This window comes from Temnothorax longispinosus, chromosome 4, assembly GCF_030848805.1.
Source record: "Temnothorax longispinosus isolate EJ_2023e chromosome 4, Tlon_JGU_v1, whole genome shotgun sequence".
Classification (NCBI taxonomy): domain Eukaryota; kingdom Metazoa; phylum Arthropoda; class Insecta; order Hymenoptera; family Formicidae; genus Temnothorax; species Temnothorax longispinosus.
The window spans coordinates 7645245-7669107 of NC_092361.1; the positions used below are offsets into that span (position 1 = coordinate 7645245).

At 40.9% G+C, this 23863-nt stretch overlaps 1 protein-coding gene and 1 long non-coding RNA gene across 2 annotated transcripts in view; one reads left to right on the top strand and one right to left on the bottom strand.

Annotated features, from left to right (window-relative positions):
- The window catches only part of LOC139811721 (uncharacterized), a 398927-nt gene that overhangs the window by 74179 nt on the left and 300885 nt on the right, over positions 1–23863 (bottom strand). The gene's annotated exons all lie outside the window — the stretch shown is intronic.
- LOC139811408 (putative nuclease HARBI1) lies at positions 4979–7876 on the top strand. The gene is made up of 4 exons (XM_071775701.1): positions 4979–5160; positions 7292–7578; positions 7654–7802; positions 7859–7876. The coding sequence occupies exons 1-4, from the start codon at positions 4979–4981 to the stop codon at positions 7874–7876; spliced, it is 636 nt and encodes a 211-aa protein (XP_071631802.1).

The window sequence follows — 23863 nt, forward strand, 5'->3', positions numbered from 1 at the left end:
CTCCCTACTTCTGACCCAGATGAGTTTCTGGTCCTTCGAGTTTGAAACAATCATATAGATGAAAATTATCATAAGAGAATTTTGTATGAAAAAGATCCATCAGAGATTTTAAAGAAATTAAGAGGATATAAGAAGAATGAAGTAAATGTAACTCATACATCTGTAAGAGCTTGTCTCTATCAGATTAAAATGAAGAAAGATGAAAAAGTAAATGATTTTTGCGAACGCTTTGACTCTATAGTTAGAGAATATGAATCATGTGAGGATGCAGTGCCTCTCACAGAGCAAGAAATCAGATCGTCATTCTATCAGGCGGTAGCTTTTAATGTACCAGAATTGAGGAATGCCGATTTGATCAGAAGACAAACAACTCAAAAAGAAATGAATATTGATGAAATAAAATCATTTATTACGCAGTTAGAAGCAGAAACAAAGAGTATAGAGAAAGAGCAATTAGAGAAACCAGAGGCTAGAGCACAGAGAGCGAAATTAGAAGCAAACGGAAAACCTGTAAAGTGCTACCGGTGCAATAAGCTAGGACATATGGCTAAGGACTGCCTGCTCATTGAAACAGGAGCTTGGTTCTGTTACCATTGCCAAGAAGTTAGAGGTCACAAAAAAGACAATTGTCCAAACGCCGGAGCACAGGCTGGAAGATTTAGAGGAAAAAGGTATAAAAATAAAAATTTTAATAAAAATAAGCCGAATAAAGCCGAACAAACAAGCACCAAAAAGTAAATAATAGAGGAAAGATAGTTAAACTAAACAACAAGGCTCAAGCAAAGAAAGCAACACTGACCGCCACAGCTAAAGAAGATAAATCAGAGTCAGGTACGATTAGATTAATAAAGAGTAGAGATAATTCAAAAGAATTAATTAATTTTATAGCAGATTCGGGTGCAACCGATCATATTGTTAATAAAAGCGTGATTCTGTCAAACTTTGAAAGTTGTGAAAATCAGATTATCAAATGTGCGAGTAAAAATGAATTTGCAAATATTGTAATAGACGGTAAAGGAGATCTTTTGTTGCGAACGGGAGAAAAAGAAGAGGAAAAGATTAGATTAACAGAAGTAATAGCAACAGGAGATGTATCAGAGAATCTACTGTCTTTGAGAAAATTAGCAGAGGCTGGTTTTTAGCATTTACTTAGATGATAAGTTGCTTAAAGTATATAATAAACAAACAAATAAAGTAATTTTTAGAGGAAGTTATAATAAACCAAATTGGACGATACAATTTGAGGTTAAAAATAACAATGTAGAGAATAATAGTAGAGTAGAATGTGCAGTATATAGATGTAGAGCAAAGATAGTGTCACATTGTGAGTCCCCTGAACAATCACAGACAAACATTCAAAACAATGAGTTATCAATTTCGGAGGGAGAATTAAAAGAGTATAAAATGTTGGATCTGCGATTGGGAGGGAGAATGAGGAGGAACTCATAAGTGTGAATGAAAATGTACAGCATGAGACAAGTACAGAACTCAATCAAACGGTTAAATTAGAAGATCTACAATCGTTAGAGGATATAGAAGAAATGTGCGAAAGTTCAATAATAGAGAAGTCAGAGAAAACAAGAAGAATAAATGAGGCGATGTTATGGCATGTTAGATTGGGTCATGCATCACTAAGCCATCTAAAAAGATTACAGAAATTAGATAAGAGATTAGAGAAAGTAGAGTTAGATGATTCCATATTAAAATGTGAGATATGTATAATGGTAAAAATGAAAAAACTGCGATTTAGAGAAACAAGAACTAAAGCACAAAGACCACTTCAAGTCATACACACGGATATTATGGGTCCGATAAAACCGACCTCATATCCAGGACAAAAGAGATTTATTATTGTGTTCATAGATGATCATTCTAGATTGACGAAAGCATACTCATTAAAGACGAAAGACGAATCTGGAGAGGCTTTAGAGAAATACCTCATACATGCCAGAAATTTACTAGGAAAGAAGAAAAACTATGCTACGTAAAGTCAGATCAAGGCAAGAAATTTGCGGGAGGTGCGTTTAAAAAAGTACTGGAAAGAGAAAAGATAGAAAACATATTTGCGCCACCGTATATTCTAGAGCATAACGGAGTAGCCGAAAGGTTCAATTGAACATTACAAGAGAGAATAAGAATATTTATGTTCGACTCCGGATTACCGAAAAATATGTGGAAGCTAGCAGTTGACGCTGCTGTGCATGCGTACAACAGATCTCCACACAAAACTATAAAGTATGAAATTCCATTAAAGAAGTTTTCACCAGAGACAACCTGTCACTTAGAACAGCTTAAGAGATTCGGATGCATTGGGTATGCAAAAGTACTGAAGCCCACATCAAAATTTGATAAAAGAGCAATTAGAGGAATATTAGTTGGATACACTAATACTGGGTATATACTATGGCATCCAAGTACGAAAAGTTTATAGAGTCTCGACATGTCCAATTTAATGAAAAGATAACATATAAAGATGTATATAAAAACGGTCAAACCGAAAATGAAAAAGAAATGGACAAGAATTGGATGAAAGAATTTGTAGAAGATAAAGAGAAAGAAGAGTTACAACAAGAAATATTAGAGAAAAGAAAAAGAGACCAAGAAAACAAGCAATACAGTTAGATGAACAAAACGAAAGAGTGTGCAAAGAGGGAGTAACGCTCCAATGACTAGAAGTAAAACTAAGAGGAAATATGTGAATTATCAGAGAATATTAGAGACAATCAAGTGCAAAAACCGGTAGAGAATATTAGTTTCGCTAATTATAGTTTCGTAAAAACAAATAAGTGCCAGACAATAGAGTATGAAGATGAATTACATCAATGTCTTGTGGCATCGTTGAATAGAGAACCCGTCACTTATGAAGAAGCTATGTCAAGTAACGAAAGAGAGAATTGGAAAATTGCAGTCAAAGAGGAACTTGAATCTATGTATGCTAATCAAGTGTGGGAACTTGTCGATAGACCATTAGAGAAATTAAATGAAAAACGACCCAACATAATAGATTCAAAATGGGTATTTAAAAGAAAATTAGAGGCAAATGGATCTACCAGATTCAAAGCAAGACTTGTGATCAGAGATTGTAAAGATAGAAACGTGTATGATCTAAAAGAGACATATGCACCCGTTTCAAGACTGTCACTGGTTAGATCTATATTGGCAATAATAAATAAGTATAACTTATATGCTTGCCAGCTAGATGTTAAGACTGCGTTTTTAAATGGAGTTCTAGAAGAAGAAATATATATGGAGATTCCAAAGGGAATGGAAGTAAATGAAAACACCAAGAAAACCAAGGTGTGTAAATTAAATAGAGCTTTGTATGAATTGAGGATAAGTCCAAAAAGATGGAATAAGAGATTTTCAGAAGAGGCTAAGAAACTTGGATTAGAGAATGACTTACATGAGCCATGCCTGTTCACATGGAGGAAAGAAGGAAAAATGGTAGTAGTACTGCTTTATGTGGATGACATGCTGATCGCAAGTAATGACTTAGAGAAATTAGAGGAAATCAAAGGCAAATTAGATAAAACATTTGAGACTAAGGATTTTGGAGAACCAAAGAGCTTTTTAGGAATCACAACAGAGAGAAATAAAGAAAACAAATATATGAGTATCCATCAAGCACGATATACAGAAAGTGTGCTGAAAAAGTTCCATATGGAGGAATGTGAACCACAAAGTACTCCTATGGTCACTAGATAGGTAAGCAATAAAAATAAAAGGAGCAGATTAGAAGAATCGAACAATGAAGATGTGATCCAAAAAAAGAAATCAAAAGAGTGCCTTATAGAGAAGATATTGGAAGTTTGATGTATCTAGCAAACGCTACAAAACCTGATATAGCCTTTGCAGTAAACTACTTGGCAAGAAAACAATTAGAGCCTACAGAAGAAGATTGGCAAGATGTGAAAAGAGTATTTAGATATCTGAAAGAAACGGTAAATAGAGGACTGATATTTAGAGGAAGAACAAACGAACTAGAAGCATTGACAGATGCAAGTTTCAGGGATTGTACTGATTCTACATCTACTGGAGGATATATTATCAAGCTATTTGGAGATGTGATAGTATTGAGAAGTCATAAACAGACTTATGTCACACTCTCTACATGTCAAGCGGATTAGCAATGAGTGAGGCATGTCAAGAAGTGATTTCACTGGACAAGTCACTCAGACATGTTGTTGGAGAAACATTCTTTCCGTCAGTAATATGGTGTGATAATAGAGCTGCAGGAAACTGCATTAAGAAAGATGGAAGTCACAAACTTAAGATGTTTGATGATGAACTAGAGGAAATAAAGAGAAACTTAAAAGAAAGAATTTTACCACCGCACGGCTCTGACATGACACAAACATCTAACGAACGTATGCCGTTTAACGAATATTTTATATTGTATTGTTTGATCCCGACGCACTAATATTTTTTAGATTCGGCGTAGTTAGGGCATTATGCCTGACTAATATATTTATGAGAGGTGTATTTGCGCTTGAAAAGGACCGGATCCACGGTCGAAACGTAGCGTTTTAAATCAATAAAATTTGGCCAGTTGGGTCGCTTACAATATCTCTGTTAATTTTAATTATTCACTGGCGACTCAAACTCTCTAAATATTGTTAAAAGAAAGAGAAGATACTGGAAACCTAAAGCACATGGCAGATACTCATGGAGATTTTGTCAAACAATGTGTAGATCAAGGGAAAGTAGAAGTTAGATGGATAGAAACTAGAGAAAACTTAGCTGATATCATGACTAAACTGTTACCGTTGGAAGCATTCGCATATCTTAGAGATTACTCGGGGGGCGTTTAAGCGTTCCCTGGATTTGCGAATTGGTACGAACTACGTGACTCGAAGGACCAGGGGAGGTGTGTATCGTCTCCCCAAAGCGAATTAACGTAATAAAGCAAATGCGACTCACCGTTCGGGAGGCCGTCGTCTCCTGGAGAGTTCGTCTCTCTAGCAAGCTCGTGGGCAGCATGTGCAGCAAGCGCAGGCAAAGGCAGCAAGGCAAACTCGGACAGCAAGGCAGGCAGAGGCAGCAAGCAAAGCGGCAAGCAAGCAAAGGCAGCAAGGCAAGCAAGAACAGCAAGGCAAGACAGGCAGAGAAAGCGATTGCACTTCCGGAGAGCGAGCTCTATGTGGCCTCTCGGATGTTCGAGTATGCACGTATAGCGTGTGCACCCCGAGATGTCGTGACAATGAGTGATTTGTGCTCGCGGCGCTGGAAAAGTGTCGCGAGCGAGTACTTGATCTTCTTCAGGCGGGTGCCTTGCCGGCGTGAGCGAGGGCAGCACCGATTGGTGAGTCGCGCAAATATCGATTCCGCGTCGATCGCGATCCGCCGACGTTCGCGCGAGTCACCGGAATACATCAAACGATACATAGACTATAGATATTCGAAAGACGATTAAACACAGCGCATGAATATGAACAAACTAAACTAATGAGTATAATACATATATACACGATATGGCGAGCGCCAAACAGAGATAATATAGCGAATTTAGAGTTTAAGAGCAATTAAGGGGCACAACTAGTGTGACATTTTTGAAAAATCGATTTTTTTTTGCATTTTTCGATAGTCTATAGCTTCAAGAATAACATACTAAAATTTTAAGAGTGGATCTCAAATAGTTTTTGAACGGCAGCCTTCTAAAGAGTAGCTGCTCGTCGGTCAGAAACGTGCATAAGCTTCGAAAGAGGGTCGATTAGCTCGAAGGAAAGCTTCAGCAACCCAGCAGGTACTTTTCGAGGAAGAGGAAGGTGAATTATATGGGCCTGGCATAGCAGATTAGCTGTAAGTATGATATTTCTCAATCAAACAATGAAATCAATATTTTTATCTAAACGCGTTTTTCTCAAAACGACATTTTTCAATTTGCTGCAGTTCTAACTCGAATACAAATCATCCGATCGACTTGAATTTTTTTGGAGCGTGTTTAGTATTTGTTTTTCCATACAATGACTTTCCAGTTTTTTGATTGGATGAAAAATGTCAATTTGCCATGCAAAAAATCGCGAGATTTTTAAGCGTAATTTGAAATTTTTTTTCAAAACTCCACCATTTTGTTGGATTTTAATTTTTTTTCATAATCCTATGTCATTGTACGGGAAATACCTTCTAGTTTAACGGACATTTTTTGTTTTTTTATTTCAGGCACTCTGAAGGCCGCAATCACTGCAGCAGTGGGAGAACTTTTTTTTTTTTTTGAGACTCGGGAGATGACACATAAGTCGCTGAAAATTGATTATTTTCATACAAAAAAACTACTGCACATAGATCATTTATACACAAATATATTCTCAAAATTTCAAAACATTTGATGCAATACTTTTTTTTAATAAATTCCCGAAAATTACCTTTTTTTGGGGCAGTCACACTAGTTGTGCCCCTTAAAACCGAAATCTTACTCGGAACTAATACTTTGCCATTTTTCAGATAAGAAAGAGACTTAGGGCCGGTTGTTCCACCTTTCGATAAATCTCGGCTTACTCGACAGATTACTACCTATAGGATAAATCTTACCGGGTAGTTTACCAGCTATTTAGTGAGCGTTGTTCCACGGTTATTAATCCTATACAAATTCTATATTATCATATTCGTTAAGGGCCGGTTGTTCCACTTTCAGATAAACTATCTGGTAACTTATCTGATGGATAAATGTCTGTAGAGCGTTGTTCCATTTCTCGGTAAAATTTAACTTCCTGATAAATGGCCACTATCGACAGATAAATTACACGGTACTTTGGGTACCGTGTAAGCCACTTATCTGACAGATAAATGCGTAGTGGGATTAGAAATCATACCCCGTCAGCGGGAGATGCGCAGCGCTGGTGTATCTGACGTTTCACGCATTTGTATATTAATATTTTGCGATAAAGAATTTGGGTATTATCGAACGGACGGTATCGGACGGTATCGAAATGGAACCAGGATTATGCAAAAATCAACTTCTTTATGGTGACGAAGATGATAACGAAAAATCTGATGAAAAAATATATATAGTGGTGCTTCGCAAGCGATATACAGTTCGTCCACGTCCAGATTTATTTAACGAATATGATAATATAGAATTTGTAAGACGGTTTCGATTTCACAAACGCACTGTCCAGGTGATTTTAAATCTTATTGAAGAAAGAATAAGAAGCAGGACTGACAGGTATATATTAAACGTATTTCTTATTTTTAGGTTATTTCAATAATGTATATGCTGTATAAGCAAGGATACTCGTGCAGCTATAACATATATGATAGTATATTAATATACAAGTATAAATTTTTATTTTAGAAATCATGCTGTATCACCACTACACCAGCTATTACTTACTTTAAGATTCTATGCAACTGGAACCTTTCAAGTTGCAATTGGTGATTTTGGTGGTATTCACAAATCCACAATGTGCAGGATTATAAAAAAGGTTACAGAAGCAATAGCTTCTTTACGTCCACGATATATTAATTTCCCTAATTCAGATCAGAGTCTAAGGGACACAAAACGAAGATTTTACAACATTGCTCGTTTCCCCAAAGTTGTAGGAGCAATTGATTGTACTCATGTCAAAATACAATCGCCAGGTATGTATTAGGTTGAAAATAATGAATAATAAATCTATAGTTATTTATATCTTGCTTATATATATATATTTATAGGTGGAGAAGAGGCTGAAGTATATAGAAATAGAAAAGGGATATTTACTATGAATGTGCAGGCTGTTTGTGACAGTGCTTTACGAATTTTGGACATTGTAGCACGGTGGCCTGGTTCAACCCATGATGCTACCATCTTTAATGCTAGCAGAGTACGTGCAAGATTTATTAATGCCGAAATGGGAAATGCACTATTACTTGGTGACAGTGGTTATGCTTGCACTAATTTTTTATTGACACCATTGCTTGAAATTCATAATCGAGCTGAACAATTATATAATGAATCTCAAATACGAACACGAAATGTCATTGAAAGATGTTTTGGAGTATGGAAACGAAGATTTTGTGCATTGGCATTTGGTCTAAGAGTGCAACCTGCAACTGCACAAGCTGTAATAGTAGCTACTGCAGTACTACATAATATTGCACGAGACATGGCAGAACCTGATCCTCCAGTCGATTTTGAGGCTGAAGCTGTAATTGAGGAATTGGAAATTCAACAAGTACAATTTCATAAGGGCATTGATAATGCAAATGAACGGCGATCATTAATTGATACATATTTTACAGGGTAATGTATTATTTTCTTCACACAATTTAAAAAACTATTTCTTTCTAACACAATTTTTGTTTACAGTCTTGTCTGTTGAAATGTACAATTGGTTAAAATTAATATAGTCTGACATCAGGAATGGAAAATTATATAATTATATATAACACTTTTGATTTGGGAATGATTTAATCACAAAAATTAATTTCCACATAGCTGTTTTGATTTTATAACATAAACCATTTACCTTTGTAACATAACATTTATATCTATTTTATAATATGTAATATAATAAAGAAATTTTACAATCAATCTGTGTAGAGTTTGTCTAATTCAGCTTCCATTATCTGTTTTAGCAATACTCTCGTTTCGCTTTCAACTTTAGCAGCTTTTAATCGTTCTGTATTTATCTCGCGTTCTACGAAGAATTGGTTTTCTTTCATCTCCAGTTCTTTCTTTAATATGTTCATTCTTATTTGGTGAAGTTCTTCCTTCATTTCTCGGTCTCGTTCTGAGGTTTCGTGAGAAATTTGCTGATGTATTTTTTTCAATCTTTTATTAGTACGTAGTTCTGGCGTTATTTTCTTTCTCAACATACAAACACCAGTATCGTTAGTAATTGTTTTCCTTTTATTGTTAGTTCCTCGATTACTGTCTTGATTGTTAGACTTTTCAATTCCTCCATTATTCTCTTCGTTGTCAGAAATGATTAAAAATTCCGCATCAAATTGTTCATCATGTGATCTTGTAGGACTAATCTGTTTGATAAAGAATGTGCTTTTAATTATTTTATTCGTGCATTAAAATATGCGTATCAATATATTTACAATGTACATACCATCCCCATTTGTATATTATCAACATGTACAGTGTCATTTGTATCCATAGAATGTAGGTCCGTACCTGCAACTGTTGCATTTTTCTGAACTGTTGCATTTTCCTGGCTGGTTTCTGTTGAAATTCCATAAAATAGTTTTAAAGCTATCTTATATAATTAAGATAATATATATCTTATAAAATGATATACCTAATGGTTGATCGCAATCCCACACAGATGGTAAACCTTCTACAGATGATGGCTGCATCGAAAGGATATTTTCTTCAATGTCAGTTAAGGATCGAATTTGTGGTTCACCTCCACCAGTCTTAAATTGCTCCATTCTATTATGGGCTAATTTTTTCTTAATGTTTTTTTTCATATCTTCATATTTTGCTTTTAATGTCTTTTTTGATCGAAACACTTCGCCAGAGTTGGAATTAAATGCTTCAGCTACTTTTTCCCATGCAGCATCTTTATCTCGCCAAGTTGTAGCATCTGTTTTTTTACACTCTATTATGTTTTTAAATTCGTGTACTGTCGAGACCAATATCTCAATTTCTTTATTAGAGAAATTGGAACTTCTTTCTCTCTTTCTTTTTTCGGTCATCCCTTTAGCATAAATTATTAAAATATATTAGATATATCTTATAATATATTTATATTTATTGTATGTACATAATTGTTATATCTTACTTGTATTCTATGTATTATTATAAAATGTTGCATATACGAATGAGTAATAATAGCCCGCCAGAAAATAAAGGTTAAGATGCACCCACTTGAAGTTGGCTGACAAACGTTTCCGGAAATAATAATCGCGATATATTTCTCTTAACTAGCAGGTAAATACCAATAGGATTAATAACCGTGGAACAACGCTCACGTATAAGTAGCTGGTAAACTATTCGGTAAGATTTATCCTATAGGTAGTAATCTGTCGAGTAAGCCGAGATTTATCGAAAGGTGGAACAACCGGCCCTAAATAAATCTGGACGTGGACGAACTATATATCGCTTGCGAAGCACCACTATATATATTTCTTCATCAGATTCTTCGTTATCATCTTCGTCACCATAAAGAAATTGATTTTCGCATAATCCTGGTTCCATTTTCGATACCGTCCGATACCGTCCGTTCGATAATATCCAAATTCTTTATCGCAAAATATTAATATACAAATGCGTGAAATGTCAGATACACCAGCGCTGCGCATCTCCCGCTGACGGGGTATGATTTCTAATCCCACTACGCATTTATCTGTCAGATAAGTGGCTTACACGGTACCCAAAGTACCGTGTAATTTATCTGTCGATAGTGGCCATTTATCAGGAAGTTAAATTTTACCGAGAAATGGAACAACGCTCTACAGACATTTATCCATCAGATAAGTTACCAGATAGTTTATCTGAAAGTGGAACAACCGGCCCTTAGAGGATCCGAGCCCACTACCCGCACAAAGGGAGAAAGTGTTGGAAAGATGCTTTGTGCGAGTAGAGCACTCGCGCCCTTCCAGAGGGCACTGCGTGGCGCAGCAACGCGGGCGCGCACGCCGTACGAAGCGACAGACGATAGTCTGAGCTCATCGCGTGCACACGTGTCTTATATACGGTGTTTTATATTGTGTCGAGAATAAAGAGTTATAATAACAGATATAGAAGGGTCGTTCGTTACCAATCACCACCACCATCTCGATCCCTGCGGAGAGTATAATTCCAACAGATTTGACTGTGCTGCAATTGAAGTACAAGCACAAGATGGCACAAGGTTAATTAAAATAGATGAAGTTAATTCATACCTGGATGCAAGATATGTTAGTGCTCCAGAAGCAATGTGGAGACTGAACGGATATGATCTGTTCATGAAGTCTCACACAGTAATAAGACTGGCAGTTCATTTGCCTAATCGCCAAATGGTTTATTTCCGAGCGGGAAATGAAGAACAAGCTGCTCAAAGAGAGCTAACTCGAGATACCACGTTGACTGCATGGTTTAAATTAAATCAATCTGATGAAAATGCGGTGCATTTTCTTTACACAGATATTCCTTATCATTATATCTATGATAAAAAAGAAACTAAGTGGAAGCCACGCAAAAAGGGTGGTGATAAAATAATTTCAAGACTTTATACAGTAAGTATAAAAGATATTGAGAGATTTTATCTCCGTCTTCTTCTACTTCATGTAGTTGGAGCTAAATGTTTTGAAGATTTGAGAACAGTAAATGGAGTTCTTTATAAAACGTTTAAGGATGCAGCAATTGCAAAAAATTTGGTAGAAGCTGATGATCTTTGGGAAAAAACGCTAGAAGAAGCAACAGATTCCAAAATGCCCGTACAACTTCGAGAGCTATTTGCCTACATTTGCATCTATGGAACTCCAACAGATGTACTAACTCTTTGGAATAAATATAAAGATCACATGATTGAGGACTTTGTGCACAACAATGTTGTCAATCCTGAAAATATGGCTTTAAACCATATACAAGAAATTCTGAGAAATAATGGAAGTAGCTGTGAGAACTTCCAATTGCCAAATTCAATTCCAGTGAATATTTACGTCACAGAATATAATGTAGATGAAGAAAGAAGACGTGGTGACTCTTTATTATCAACATTAAATGTTAAACAAAGATACGTGTACGACATAGTCATGCGAGCGATTGACAATGAGAATGAACCTCAGCGGTTATTTTATATTGACGGGTTTGCAGGAAGTGGAAAAACCTATCTATTTAACACATTTCTGAGTATTATTCGAGGAAAAAAACGAGATGGTTATTCCATGTGCTTCAACTGGCATTGCAGCCACACTTCTAAAAGGAGGAAAAACTTATCATTCCCTGTTCAACTTTCAATACCAATTGATGATGAAGCTAAATCTAATATAAGAGGAAACTCAAGCTGCACGAGAACTGATCTCTGCCAAACTCATCATATGGGATGAGGTGAGCATGACGGTTGGGCATGCCTTAATAGCAGTTGATAAACTCTTCAAGGATCTAATGAAAAATCCTAGACCATTTGGAGGAAAAGTTATTTTATTTACAGGAGATTTCAGACAAAATCTCCCAGTAGTACCTCATGCACATAAAGCAGCCATATGTGAGTCAACTGTCAAATAAAATCCTATATGGAAAAATGTAATTCAGGTTAAATTACAGCAAAATATGAGAACTGCGGATGAAAAGGAATTCACCATAAAACAGATTAGAGAAAATCCAGATCGAGCGATTCTTTGTCCTAAAAATGAAGATCCTTTCAAAATTAATGACGAAATCCTTCGTCTAATGGAAGGAGAAGAAAAGGAATATCTCTCAATTGACTCTATTGTGAGTGATGATCCACAAGAGCAAATGAATTATCCGACTGAGTTTTTAAACTCTATGACACCTTCTGGAATGCCAGTTCATCAACTTAAAATAAAAGTCAGTGTTACAATTATCTTATTAAGAAATTTAAATACTAAGAAAGGACTTTGCAATGGCACAAAATTTATTGTTACTGATTTGAAACCTAATTTTATTTATGCGGAGGTTCTGACTGGTCCTGTCCGAGGCCAGATTGTCTTCATCCCAAAAATCGATTTCATTACAAATGACTCGGAAGTTCCATTCAGGCTTAAACAGAGACAGTTTCCTATTCGAGTATCATTTGCTATGACAATAAATAAATCCCAAGGACAAACTTTACAAAAAATTGGGATTTATCTGCCACATCCTGTATTTGCTCATGGTCAACTCTATGTGGCATTTTCTAGAGCAACCAAAAAGGAAAATGTCAAAATTAAGATTGATGAAACAAGCAATCAAGGACATCTTATTGAAGAAAATCCAAAATTTTATACAAAAAATATCGTATACAGAGAGGTTTTATAGGGCGGCAGTGTGGTCTAGTGGTAGAGCGCCAGACTCGTAATCTGAGGAACCAGGTTCGAGTCCACTAGAGCCATGTAAGCATGGAATATTTTTTCGATAGCTGCGCCCCTCCGTGCAAGATAGGCTCTTGTGCGGAGAAAACTGGGCTCCGTCTTTTGGAAAAAGACGTTAAGCCGTTGGTCCAAAGGGTTAAAGTGAGAGAAGGATAGTATTGGTAGTAGATTGCGAACCCTACGGGGATATGCAATAAATTACGAATTTTACAGAGGTTTTATAAATTAAAGAATTAAAAAAATGTATGAGAGCTAATAATATAGCGTGTAAGCGGTGGGTACTTTAGGAGTAAAAAAATTTTTATAAGTAAATAAGAAATTTATTACATGCCAAGTAAATATTTATAACGTTTGTAATTTGTATTTAAATCAGTGCTTAAAGCAACCAAAAGTGAAAATGTTAAAGTTAAGATAATGAAATATGAACTTCAACTCGACATAATTGAAAAAATTCTCTTATATGCAGATTTAAATTAAAAATTATTTATATATTGTTACGACTTTTTCACTCCTGGAGCGGTCCGGGGCGTGTGACGGATCAAAAGGATAAAGGAGAGCGGGATAATAGGCCTCTCCGGCGATTTTCTCGCACCTCCGACACTCCACGAAACGATTTTACTGTTGGGCGCCAGACGCGTGAATTCGCGTCTGCGAAATCGCGAAAACCAAAACGAGACGCAAAACAAAATAAGTCGGTGTGCGAGAAATTGTCTAGCTCGACCTAATAGCGAGGCGGGGTTGATGAAGGGCGGCGCGATATCCGGCGGGGTGACACGTAAATCAGTAAAATCCGCTAACAATAAAGAGTAACATTTATTGTGTAGTAACTCTCAAGAAAATAATAATGAGTGCCCATTCGGCTTCGATTAATCAAAAAAAAGTCAAGTAAATAGTAGCTGACGCGGGCGTCCGGATTTAATGAACAGAAATGGTAGCAACGCGGATGCTAGAAATTACGGTGTCTCACTTTTATTTAATATAAACGCGCGGGAGGTGCTTTTCTCGAACAACGAATAATAACAATAGAAAACTCAGCTCGCCAATAGTATGGAATATCGGCCAAAGAGACGACCGAACTTGAAATAATCGGAGTAACGCGAAATATTAGAGTCGCTATGAAGTGAGATTTAACGTGAAATATCGCGAAATAATGGTGTTTCACACTCGGAGCGCGTGAACACCGTATCCAGACCGTACGGGAATTCCGTCGCCAAGTTATCGAAACTTCCGCAGTCAACTCTGACCGGGTGCAACAAAGAGGCGCCGAGGCATTAAACAAGATAAAGAATACTATAACTAACGCAAAATACGGGGTTATCGCGAGTAATAATGGAACGCCATCGAAATCAACGCAAGTGATATCTAAATGCACGAAACGCCTGAACGCAGAGAATATTGTAAGAAATCGGTGGCGCCGTCGTTCCGGTATGTAGCGCCGCAGGATGCGTGCGGTCGCCGCGGTAGTTAGAGGCGTTGGAGTCAGTGCTAACGAAGCGCGAACGAGGAGGCCTGTGATTGGCCGGCGATGTCGCGTGATTTTTGTAACGGTCGCGAGTTTGTACGAACATGTTACGGCGGGACGAGTACGATTTCCGAGGCGCCCAGATTTGACTGCGGTTTCTGGTAGTATTTCTTACGCTGAACAAAAAATTATATAAGTCTTATAGGGCTAACTGTTCTAGTTTTCAAGATATGCAGTATTAAAGCTCAAAATAAATATAATATAAATCTTTACTTTTTTTAATTATTAGATATAATATATTATCGTATTTTATATTTATACTTTCTAACACATAAACTCTTTGAGTATTTAAGTGTTTAAAACGCGTCAACTAACCTATGTAGATTAGTAACGCGCTTTAAAAGTATTTAACTGTTAATGATTTTCGTTAAAGCAGGGCACACACACACACGTGTGTATGTCCTACTTTATAGAAGTTGTGATTTTCGTTAAAGCAGGGCACACACGTGTGTATGCCTTGCTTTATAGAAGTTGTGATTTTTGTTAAAGCAGGGCACTACATAAGTTAGTTGACGCGCTTTAAACACTTAAATACTTTTAAAGCGCGTCACTAATCTATACGCCGAAAGAATATCATTTCGAATGGAACGTCCTATCTTGCGTAAGGGGCCTCGCTAATCTTTTCAGTATTAATATTTTTAGTATATTGTAGACTCATCTGTTTAGTAAGGCGAAGATTTAATACATACTTATATTCATTAAAATTCAAGTGATACATTATAGGGGTGTAAACTGAATAATAATTTTTTTTTTAACTAATATTGCATATCTTGAAAACTAGAGCAGTTAGCCCTATAAGACCTATATAATTTTTTGTTCAGCGTAAGAAATATTACCAGAAACCACAGTCAAATCTGCGCCTCGAAAATTGTACTCTCCTCGTTACGGCGTAGTTAGAATGTATGAGAAGAAGTCGTCGAACAGTCGTAGGAATCGGTCGTGCGTCGGAGGGCTTTACGGCCTGTGTATTCTATCCCGACGTGTATTCGCGTGGTTCTAAGTCCGTGCAATGGACTTCTCTTTATTGTATAAAAAAAATACAGTCAAACGTAAAGAGTGAAGTCCTAGCGTTCTTTTCCTTATATCACCCTCCTTGTCTTTCCTGCGTATCCTCACGGGGTCTAAGTAAATTAATACTCGTGCTATGCGTAAATAGACATTTCCGGGCATATTACCGGAATTTCAGCGGCAATTCGAACAATTATATTACAATATCGTAACGCGAGTAAGAGCCTAACATATTCAATCAGTTAACGCGAACGATTCCTACCGAAATTAATAACACGATCGACATCCTAACGCATTCGATCGGCACGAACACTCTTTCAACGCAAATACTTTTCTAACGCAGATGCTTGCATGCAAGGAATCTTCTGACGCGAGTGATATTGTAACGCAATTAATATCGGAACGCAATCACACCAACGCGAGTAATATCCTGGCACAATCGGTATCGCGGGGAGAATCGACGTGTCCTAACTCGAATCTCATCTAGCGCAATTAAACTAACGTAAATTACATTCTGACGCACTTCTTATCGCGTGCGGAATCTAAGGCCCGACCGGGCGAATTACGACGTATCGGGTAGCGCGCGGTCGCAAACGCGAAGGTCGCGAGAAATGGCGTATTTGCAAACTCGAAGTCGTGGTTAACGCGCCTACTCTGATCTCCAGAAGCTCGCTATCACGTCCTTATCACGATTCCGCGGCCACGATACCATCCCGAGGCCTTTCGCTCTCGCTGTCGATCGCAATTTTATACTCGGTCTCAAGGAACCGTACGTGTCGCGGTATTACAAGCGTTTTCCCGAGCGAGAGCGCGCACCGGAGGGCGGCGTCGTGGCTTTACATTTCGGTACTACCTGCGGGCAACTTCACCGGTGTAACGCCTTCTCCTGGGACTCCTCGCCGTCACTTCGTGCCAACAATCGTTGTACTCAAGACGGATTCCGGATTCGAGGTAGCTATCGCGGATCTTACTTTACGCGTTTGGACTCGCCGACGGACGACCAGAGAGTGTCTCGTTAAATCCGCTCGATTGCGGAATCGATGTGGCACCCCTTTTCTTAGAGGCGTGCCGACCAATCGGGAGCGAGCTTGCAAGCTCGCGCGAAATCTCAACGCAGGATCGTCGCAAGGGGATCCTTCGGGGGCGCGCAACGGTCCTTCGGCGGCGTAGCGACTCCTTCAATTTGTCCCTAGACAGCGGACTGGACTTCGTTCTTGCCGGTGTGCCAACGGTTTGACCTCGGGGCGGTGGCCAGCCACCCCGCGGGCCGGTATTTCGTGGAGGCAAATTGCTGAGGCCGGATTTTCTCCAGGCGCCTGGGGCCCCGCTATCGGCGGCCTTGTCCATCGCCGCCTCACTCGCCGCACGCCTGCCGTGTTGCTCTCGCCGCCCGTGATCCCAGTGGTTTCCGCTCTCGCCACCCTTCCTCGGTCCTTGGTTCTCCCGGACCCTATCGTTACTGGTACTCTCTCGAAAATTCGCCGTGGTGTGGGTGAGGCGCCGCGCGTATTACAATTACATAAAAATTAAAGATTTGCGGAAACGATATGAAATTCGGCCCCTAGAGATCTCGTCGTCGCCTCTCTGGCTCGTCCCTGGGCGCGAAATTCCGCGCCCTGTGACGGCGGCGGGGCGCTGCCACGATGCGGCGGGCCGCAACGTCACAATATATATATATATACATAGATATTTTTATATTTTTTTAATTATATTAATATATATAATTAATATCAGATAGATCTATATCTTCTATATATATAAAACAAAGTCGGGTTAGTTACACCACTTATAACTCAAGAACGGCTGGGCCGAATTTTTACCACAAGTATATGAAATAGGGGTAGAATTTTCCGGAATAGCAGAATAACTAATAAAATATCGGAAAAATTCACGTAAAAAAAAAAATTAATTTAGAAAGATATCCAAATACATAGAAAAAATACATAGAGGAAGGGAGAGGGAGGGGGAAAGAGAAAAAAAAGGGGGAGAGAGAGAGAGGGAGAGAAAGAGAGAAGAGAGAGGGAGAGAGAGAGGGGGAGAGAGGGGAGAGGGAGGGAGAGAGAGAGAAAGAGAGGGGAGAGAGAGAGAGAGAGAGGAGAGAGGGAGAGAGGGAGAGAAGGGGAGAGAGAGAGGGGGGAGAGGGAGAGAGGGAGAGGGGGGGGAGAGAGAAAGAGAGAGAAAGAAAGGGGGAGAGAGAGGGACTATTTGCGTGTCTTATCACTACATTCATTACTGTTAGGCGGTACGAAGTTCGCCGGGGCAGCTAGTCTATATATAGATCTATATATAGTTTGATAGCTTTGAGGTCCGCGCGAAGCGCGGGCCGAAAAGCTAGTATGATATAAAGTGTAAACAGTGTAAAAAGTGTTATTATTGTGTCTGTATCTAGGAAGCATGTTATTAACGAAAAAAATATTATGAATGAAACTAGAATGTATTCTTTAAATTGCATTATGGCATGTAATACGGCTCTGCTGTGGTTTTAGCTGAATTAATTAAAAGTATCATGTACACTATAAATATTGTAAATAGGATTAAAATGAACGTTAGAATAATAATGTAAAACTTATCTGGGATCATTGCTATCAATCAAACGGACTTGGCATATATCTATTGAAACTGAGGCTCTCGTTGGCCCTTAGGACTTATAATCGTTGATGTGTTAAATGGATGTTTATTTGTAACATAATTGGTTCTCTTGGGTGTATCGTGTTCTTTATTATTACAATGTATTATTTGGCTTTGTGGTGTAGCAGGTGTACAAAGTGTAACTTGGTGTAATTGTAATTAACGCTATCTTAACAACTAGCCTCTATTGCTGTAAAATAAACTAAAATCTATCAAATATATGGTTATTTGCCTTTTCTTAATAATACTCGATGTAAAACTTGTAACAGTCGCGTTTTCCCGCACGGAATTAGCTTGTCGGGCCAGGATGAGAAAACGTGGAGACACTGGTTGGTTTCACACAAAAGTTCTTTATTCTGTTCCTAAGAGTACACGTAGATGGAGGGAGTGTGTTGGTGTGTGTGTGTGTTGCTCCGCTGATCCGCCGTGTATGTGTATGTGGGTGTTAACGCGCGTGGCTGGATGAGTTCGCGTTTCAGCACGGTCGGATTCGCGGGCGAATGCGGAGGCGCGGTTAGACGCTTGGCTTATAGCTAGTGCAAACGGATTCGTGGACAAGAACTTACTGCTAGGCGCACAGTTACGATTACGCGGACGGATTCGCGGAAGCACGGTTGCCTTATGCGGACGGTCAGGTGGTCAGGAGCTCAATCGGGGGCGCCCGACTGAACGGCCCGTACACCGGGGGCACCCGTCTTCCGTATGGCGGAAAAGGTCGGGGGCGCCCGAACCAGAGGCAGAAAAGGGTGTGACCGGACGGGTTTATTGAAGCCATCAATCACTTATGAATTTATTCGAAATGTGTCTAAATCACGGTCGCCACTCGGTTTTAATCGGAATACCGAGAAAGAATTATTTCAATAAACGAATGAACGTGCAGATCTTTGACTTTTTGATTTTCCCTCGCTAATTTCCCCGTTTTCTTTCTGTTGCAGGTTCCTCCTGGATGCTGCCGGATCGTGAATCACCGCTGGACCTCGCTTCTTCGGACCGTCTTTGGACTGCAGCTGTGCACCGCTGACTACGCCTCGAGACCTCTGCTGGACCGCTTCAACGGGATCTCCCCGTAGCTGATTGGATTGGACCGCCGACAGGTGAGTATGGATAGGAATAGGTAAGTATCTTGGGTACTTTTGGATCATCGCACACGATTGAATTTAATGACTTGAGAATCTTTTTGTTTCAGGTAAAATATCATTTATTTCACCTTAGATTATTACAAGCTCAATCAACTCTACCGCACCCGGAGTTACGATTACGAGTTTCAATTCGCAAAAGATTTTACGCGTCTAGCGGGATCTTGCCGTAAATATATTCTAAGACAACTGCTAGACCTCTAGCTTAGTGAATCGGCAAGCTCGACTTCTCGACCGTTCGCTTCGAGGCCCGACGAACGAATCCTCGACTCCTCGGCTCGGCTTTATTTCCCGAGCGCTGGGATGGTTTCCCCTCCTCGCACCGGTAACGCCCATTCACACGCTCTTGTCGTATTAGCGTTAGCCCGGCCCGTAACTTTCTCTTCCGCGTTCCGAAATAATTATTCTCACCTGTCTCGCACCTGTTTCGCGAATAACACGTTCCACGGCACAATAGCCTATTCGCTTCGTTGGTTTTTGCGTGTTTTCGCGATGTGGAATTCGCATTCCAATACGTACGCTATACAATGTATTATTATTTCGAGACGCTTTCTCCGGCTCGCTCGGTTTACAATAATAACCGCTTCTACACATTTCTGGAACCGCCGTGGCGTTTCGCGTTGCTGATCATTGTAATTATTCGTTGTTTAACGATAATTGATATTTATGCAATCGAGAAATGTGTCCTGGCAACGCAAAACTTTCCGTTTACATCTGGTTGCTATCGCCGGTCGATCAAAACGGTTTTCGCGAGCGTTTTCTGCCCGTATGGGTCACTCAGGTTCCGTCGGGACTTCCGGTTTCACAAAATTACGTTCCATTACTTGGATCGCGCCGTACTTCAAGTCTGTGGCCACCCTCGAGCTCGTGTCACCCATTTCCGGTCGGACATTTTGATTATCGGTCGTGATTAGCGTTTTCCCGGTTCCGTCACCCGTATAACGTCGGGATTGGCCTGAGCATACTTCCTACACTTCCCTCAGTTGGTTTCTATCGAAACTTCCTGAAGATGCGACGTGGTTCGCGTTTTCCGCACCCGGTGCATCGATCGCGTTCCCGTCCGTCGGTTCGTGTTTCCTGGACTTGCCCAATGGTAGTACCGTAGGCAGATCTTCGCTGTTATTCATGGTTCGCGAGATCCCGTTACCATCGATAACTTTTGGGAATTTATTTAATCGTGCGTCTTTTCGAGTCACCCTATACACGTCGGTATCGTTGTTGCGTCGGTCCGGTCGTCGGTTCGTCATTTCGCAATACCACACGAAATTCCCCGGTTCGCGTGTTATCGGTCACCCGTTATGTGTTCCGATCACGTGTCTCTCTCGCGGCGATATCCGTTGTCACGGCTTTTTGCACTCCCGGAGCGGTCCGGGGCGTGTGCTGGATCAAAAGGACAAAGAAGAGCGGGATGATAGGCCTCTCCGATGATTCTCTCGCACCTCCGACACTCCGCGAAACATCTTAATGTTGGGCGCCGGACGCGTAAATCCGCGTCCGCAAAATCGCAATAGAAACCCGAAACGAGACGAGATGTGTGGATGTGCGAGGGATCGGCTAGCTCGACCTAGGAGCGGGACAGGGTTGATGAAGGGCAGCGCGATATCCGGCGGGGTGACACGTAAATCATAACTTTAATCAGCTAACAAATAAAGAGTAACATTTATTGTGTAATCAATTTAGAGAAAATAATAATGGCCAATTTGGCTTCCATTAATAAAGCAAGTAGATTGATAACGTGGGCATCAAATTTGAATAACACAGAAAGGATAACGCGGACGCCAGGAAAACACGGAAAATTACGCTCATTTAATAAACGCGCGGGGGGCGCCGGTATTACACAAGATAATATGAAAAGAAAACTAACTTCCCGAAGGCTTCGAATTAATAGAGCTGGCGACATTGGCAAAACATACCCGGAGTAACGTAAAATAATATTACGTGAACTGGCACGACATGATAGCGCGTCGCTCGGAGCGCGTGAACGCAAATTACGTGAAGTTCTTTTCCGCGTTGTACGATCTGCAAATTGGGAAGCGGGAATAAACAACCAAGCTCATTCTTATGCCGCGCGCGTGTTTCTTACTCCGAATTTTCGTTTTTATCGCACGAGGTTCTTTAACCGTCTCGGCCGCGCTCGCACGTTTCGGCGCCCCGTCCTAAGCAACTATTGGCGTGTACGTCAACAATCTGAATGCCGTATCGCCATTCTTTTACTCCCAGTGCCGTCCCTGGGCTTTAACCGTTACCGATGTCACGACCCCTTTTGCTCCGCTCGTACCCGTGGATGGTTTTCGTTCATCGCCGTGGGTCGGCCTTTAAGTTTCTCGCGTGTCCACGCAAGCTAATGCCCGGTTTACACCGTGTTTTCGTAATTTTCAATCATACGGTTCGCGCAACTCCGCTATTCCGCCCGATTGGCCTAAGCACAATTGGCGGGTTCTATCGAACAAAATAACTTATTCTTTTGTATCAGAAAATAAATCTTTTAATCAACAAATTAATTAATTTGACATAACGCGATACTTGATCGCTGAATCTCTGGTTCGCGAACATTTGTAAATAAACTTCTAGAAATTCTCTTTATTTCAACACATGTAAATCAATGTCGTTGATCGTTAACTTTCACCAAATGTCAATTGGTGATTGTCTGCATTTATGAACTATCGCTATATATATATATATATATATATATATATATATATATAGACTTATATTTGGTGATCGCACGCATTTACTTTATGCTATCGCTGGGTAATTGACATATTTGAACCGCTCGCTCACGCCATTGTTTCACCAATGATTCTATCGCGATATTTTTTAAACAATTTTATCCCGATTATTGCCACGATAAATCAAACTATTGCTCCTCTCGGGAAACTCTTTCACTTTTGCCCCTGATTATTCGTCGGAAAATCTCTGTATTGCGAACTACCACGAATTTTCGTCTTGATCTCCGAATACTGCCTTGATAAACTACTCGCTCGCATTTCCAACAGGAAACTTTTCTTATCACTAATCATGAATTTGTCACGCAGTTTTTTATCGTCACATACACGTCTTCTCGCTCACACACTTTAATGTTTTTTTTTTGTTTGCAGGTGTTTGCGTCGGTATGCTGCTGTGCCCCTTGGGACTCGATTCGCTGCCTCAGGTCGACTGCTCCGGGTTGCGATGCCGCTACGTCTCATGCCTTGTCTCCGGGTTGCCTCCTGAATCCTTTTCTCGGTAGAATCAGTGGCCGCTCGAGCATCCGCTGCTCCACAATTACTGGGCCACGCGCGGGTGATGCCGGCGCCCACTCGTCCGCAGCTGTTGGCTGCAATGGCAGGTAAAACCAACCGGGGGCACCCAGCTGGGGAAGCCCGTACCCTGGGGGCACCCAGGTAAGAACGGGGGTGCCCGTTCTTTGTACGGAGAAAGAGGTTGGGGGCACCCTGCAGCGGCACCCTTCCGGACAGCCGAGGGAGCAGCCGGGACTGAATGGCGCCAAGGTGACAGCAAACCCGCAGGTGATATTGGTGCGATTGCCCGCGCCAGCGAACGTCCGTAAACCCGGAGGCGAGTACTTCGGGAGCAGAGCGGTGACATTGAGAAGAAAGATGAGTTCGCTGGGCAGGCAGCCGGAGGTAACGACCGGCCGGCGGAAAAAAACGACCGCGGGAAGCGGACGCCACGCGTTCGAATTTGTTTTCACTATAGCAGTAGTCACCGCGATCGAAAGATCTAAGGTTCGTTTCGTAGACATAAATTTAGATACCATCGGCAGGGTGGATGGTAACAAGGTATAAGTAAAAATTAAATTTAAGATAAAACGAGCGCCGGACTCGTATGATAGGTTATTTAGTTGTTAGGCTCTTGCGATGGTATGGTTACTGTTCGAATCTGTACTCTGAACGGCGCGCCTGCGAGAGCGGCAACCCGGTCTGCGCTCCGCGGGCATCCCCGCCCCGCGACGCAAGTACGAGTAACACCTGTCGCCGCGGGGCGGCTGTCGTTACTCGCAATTAAAGTACGACCAGAAGTGTTCATAAGGGCCGCAAGGATTCACTTCGCTTCTCTCGCATGGCTACTCCACTAGGGCGTTAAATATACCGGGTGTCGAGTCCGCGATCGAGAACCATCATTACCATTCCGCTCCAACCTGGAGCGAGCGGAATAAGCTCCACATCACCCGCTTATGAGCCCGGTAGAGTCCGCCCCTCCCACCCGCTGAATCCGCTCGGTGGTGGTGGTAGCGCAGAGCCATTCTGCCCGAGGCTCCGGCGGGAGACGCCGACGACCAAGACCGAGGAGACGAGCGAGGAGGCCCTCGCCTGTGCAACGACCGAAGGCCAGGGCACCAGTGCCTCCGCCTGAGCCGAGGTGGCACTTAAGAAGAATCAGCCTCCCGGAGACGCACAGGAGACTCACCCGCCCACCAGGGGTGAGCCTTGCGCCTGATGACCCACGGGCACGACGGCCCTTGCCGCCGGAGGCCTGGAGAACGGTGGCCATTTAGACGGAGCCACAGAAGAAGAAGAGGAGCAGCGACCGGAAGACTCGCGAACCGGCCCCGCCCTCCCCCACGATCCCGGAGTTGCCCCTCGATCGGGCCCCCGCAACTCCGGGCAAGGAAATTAATAAC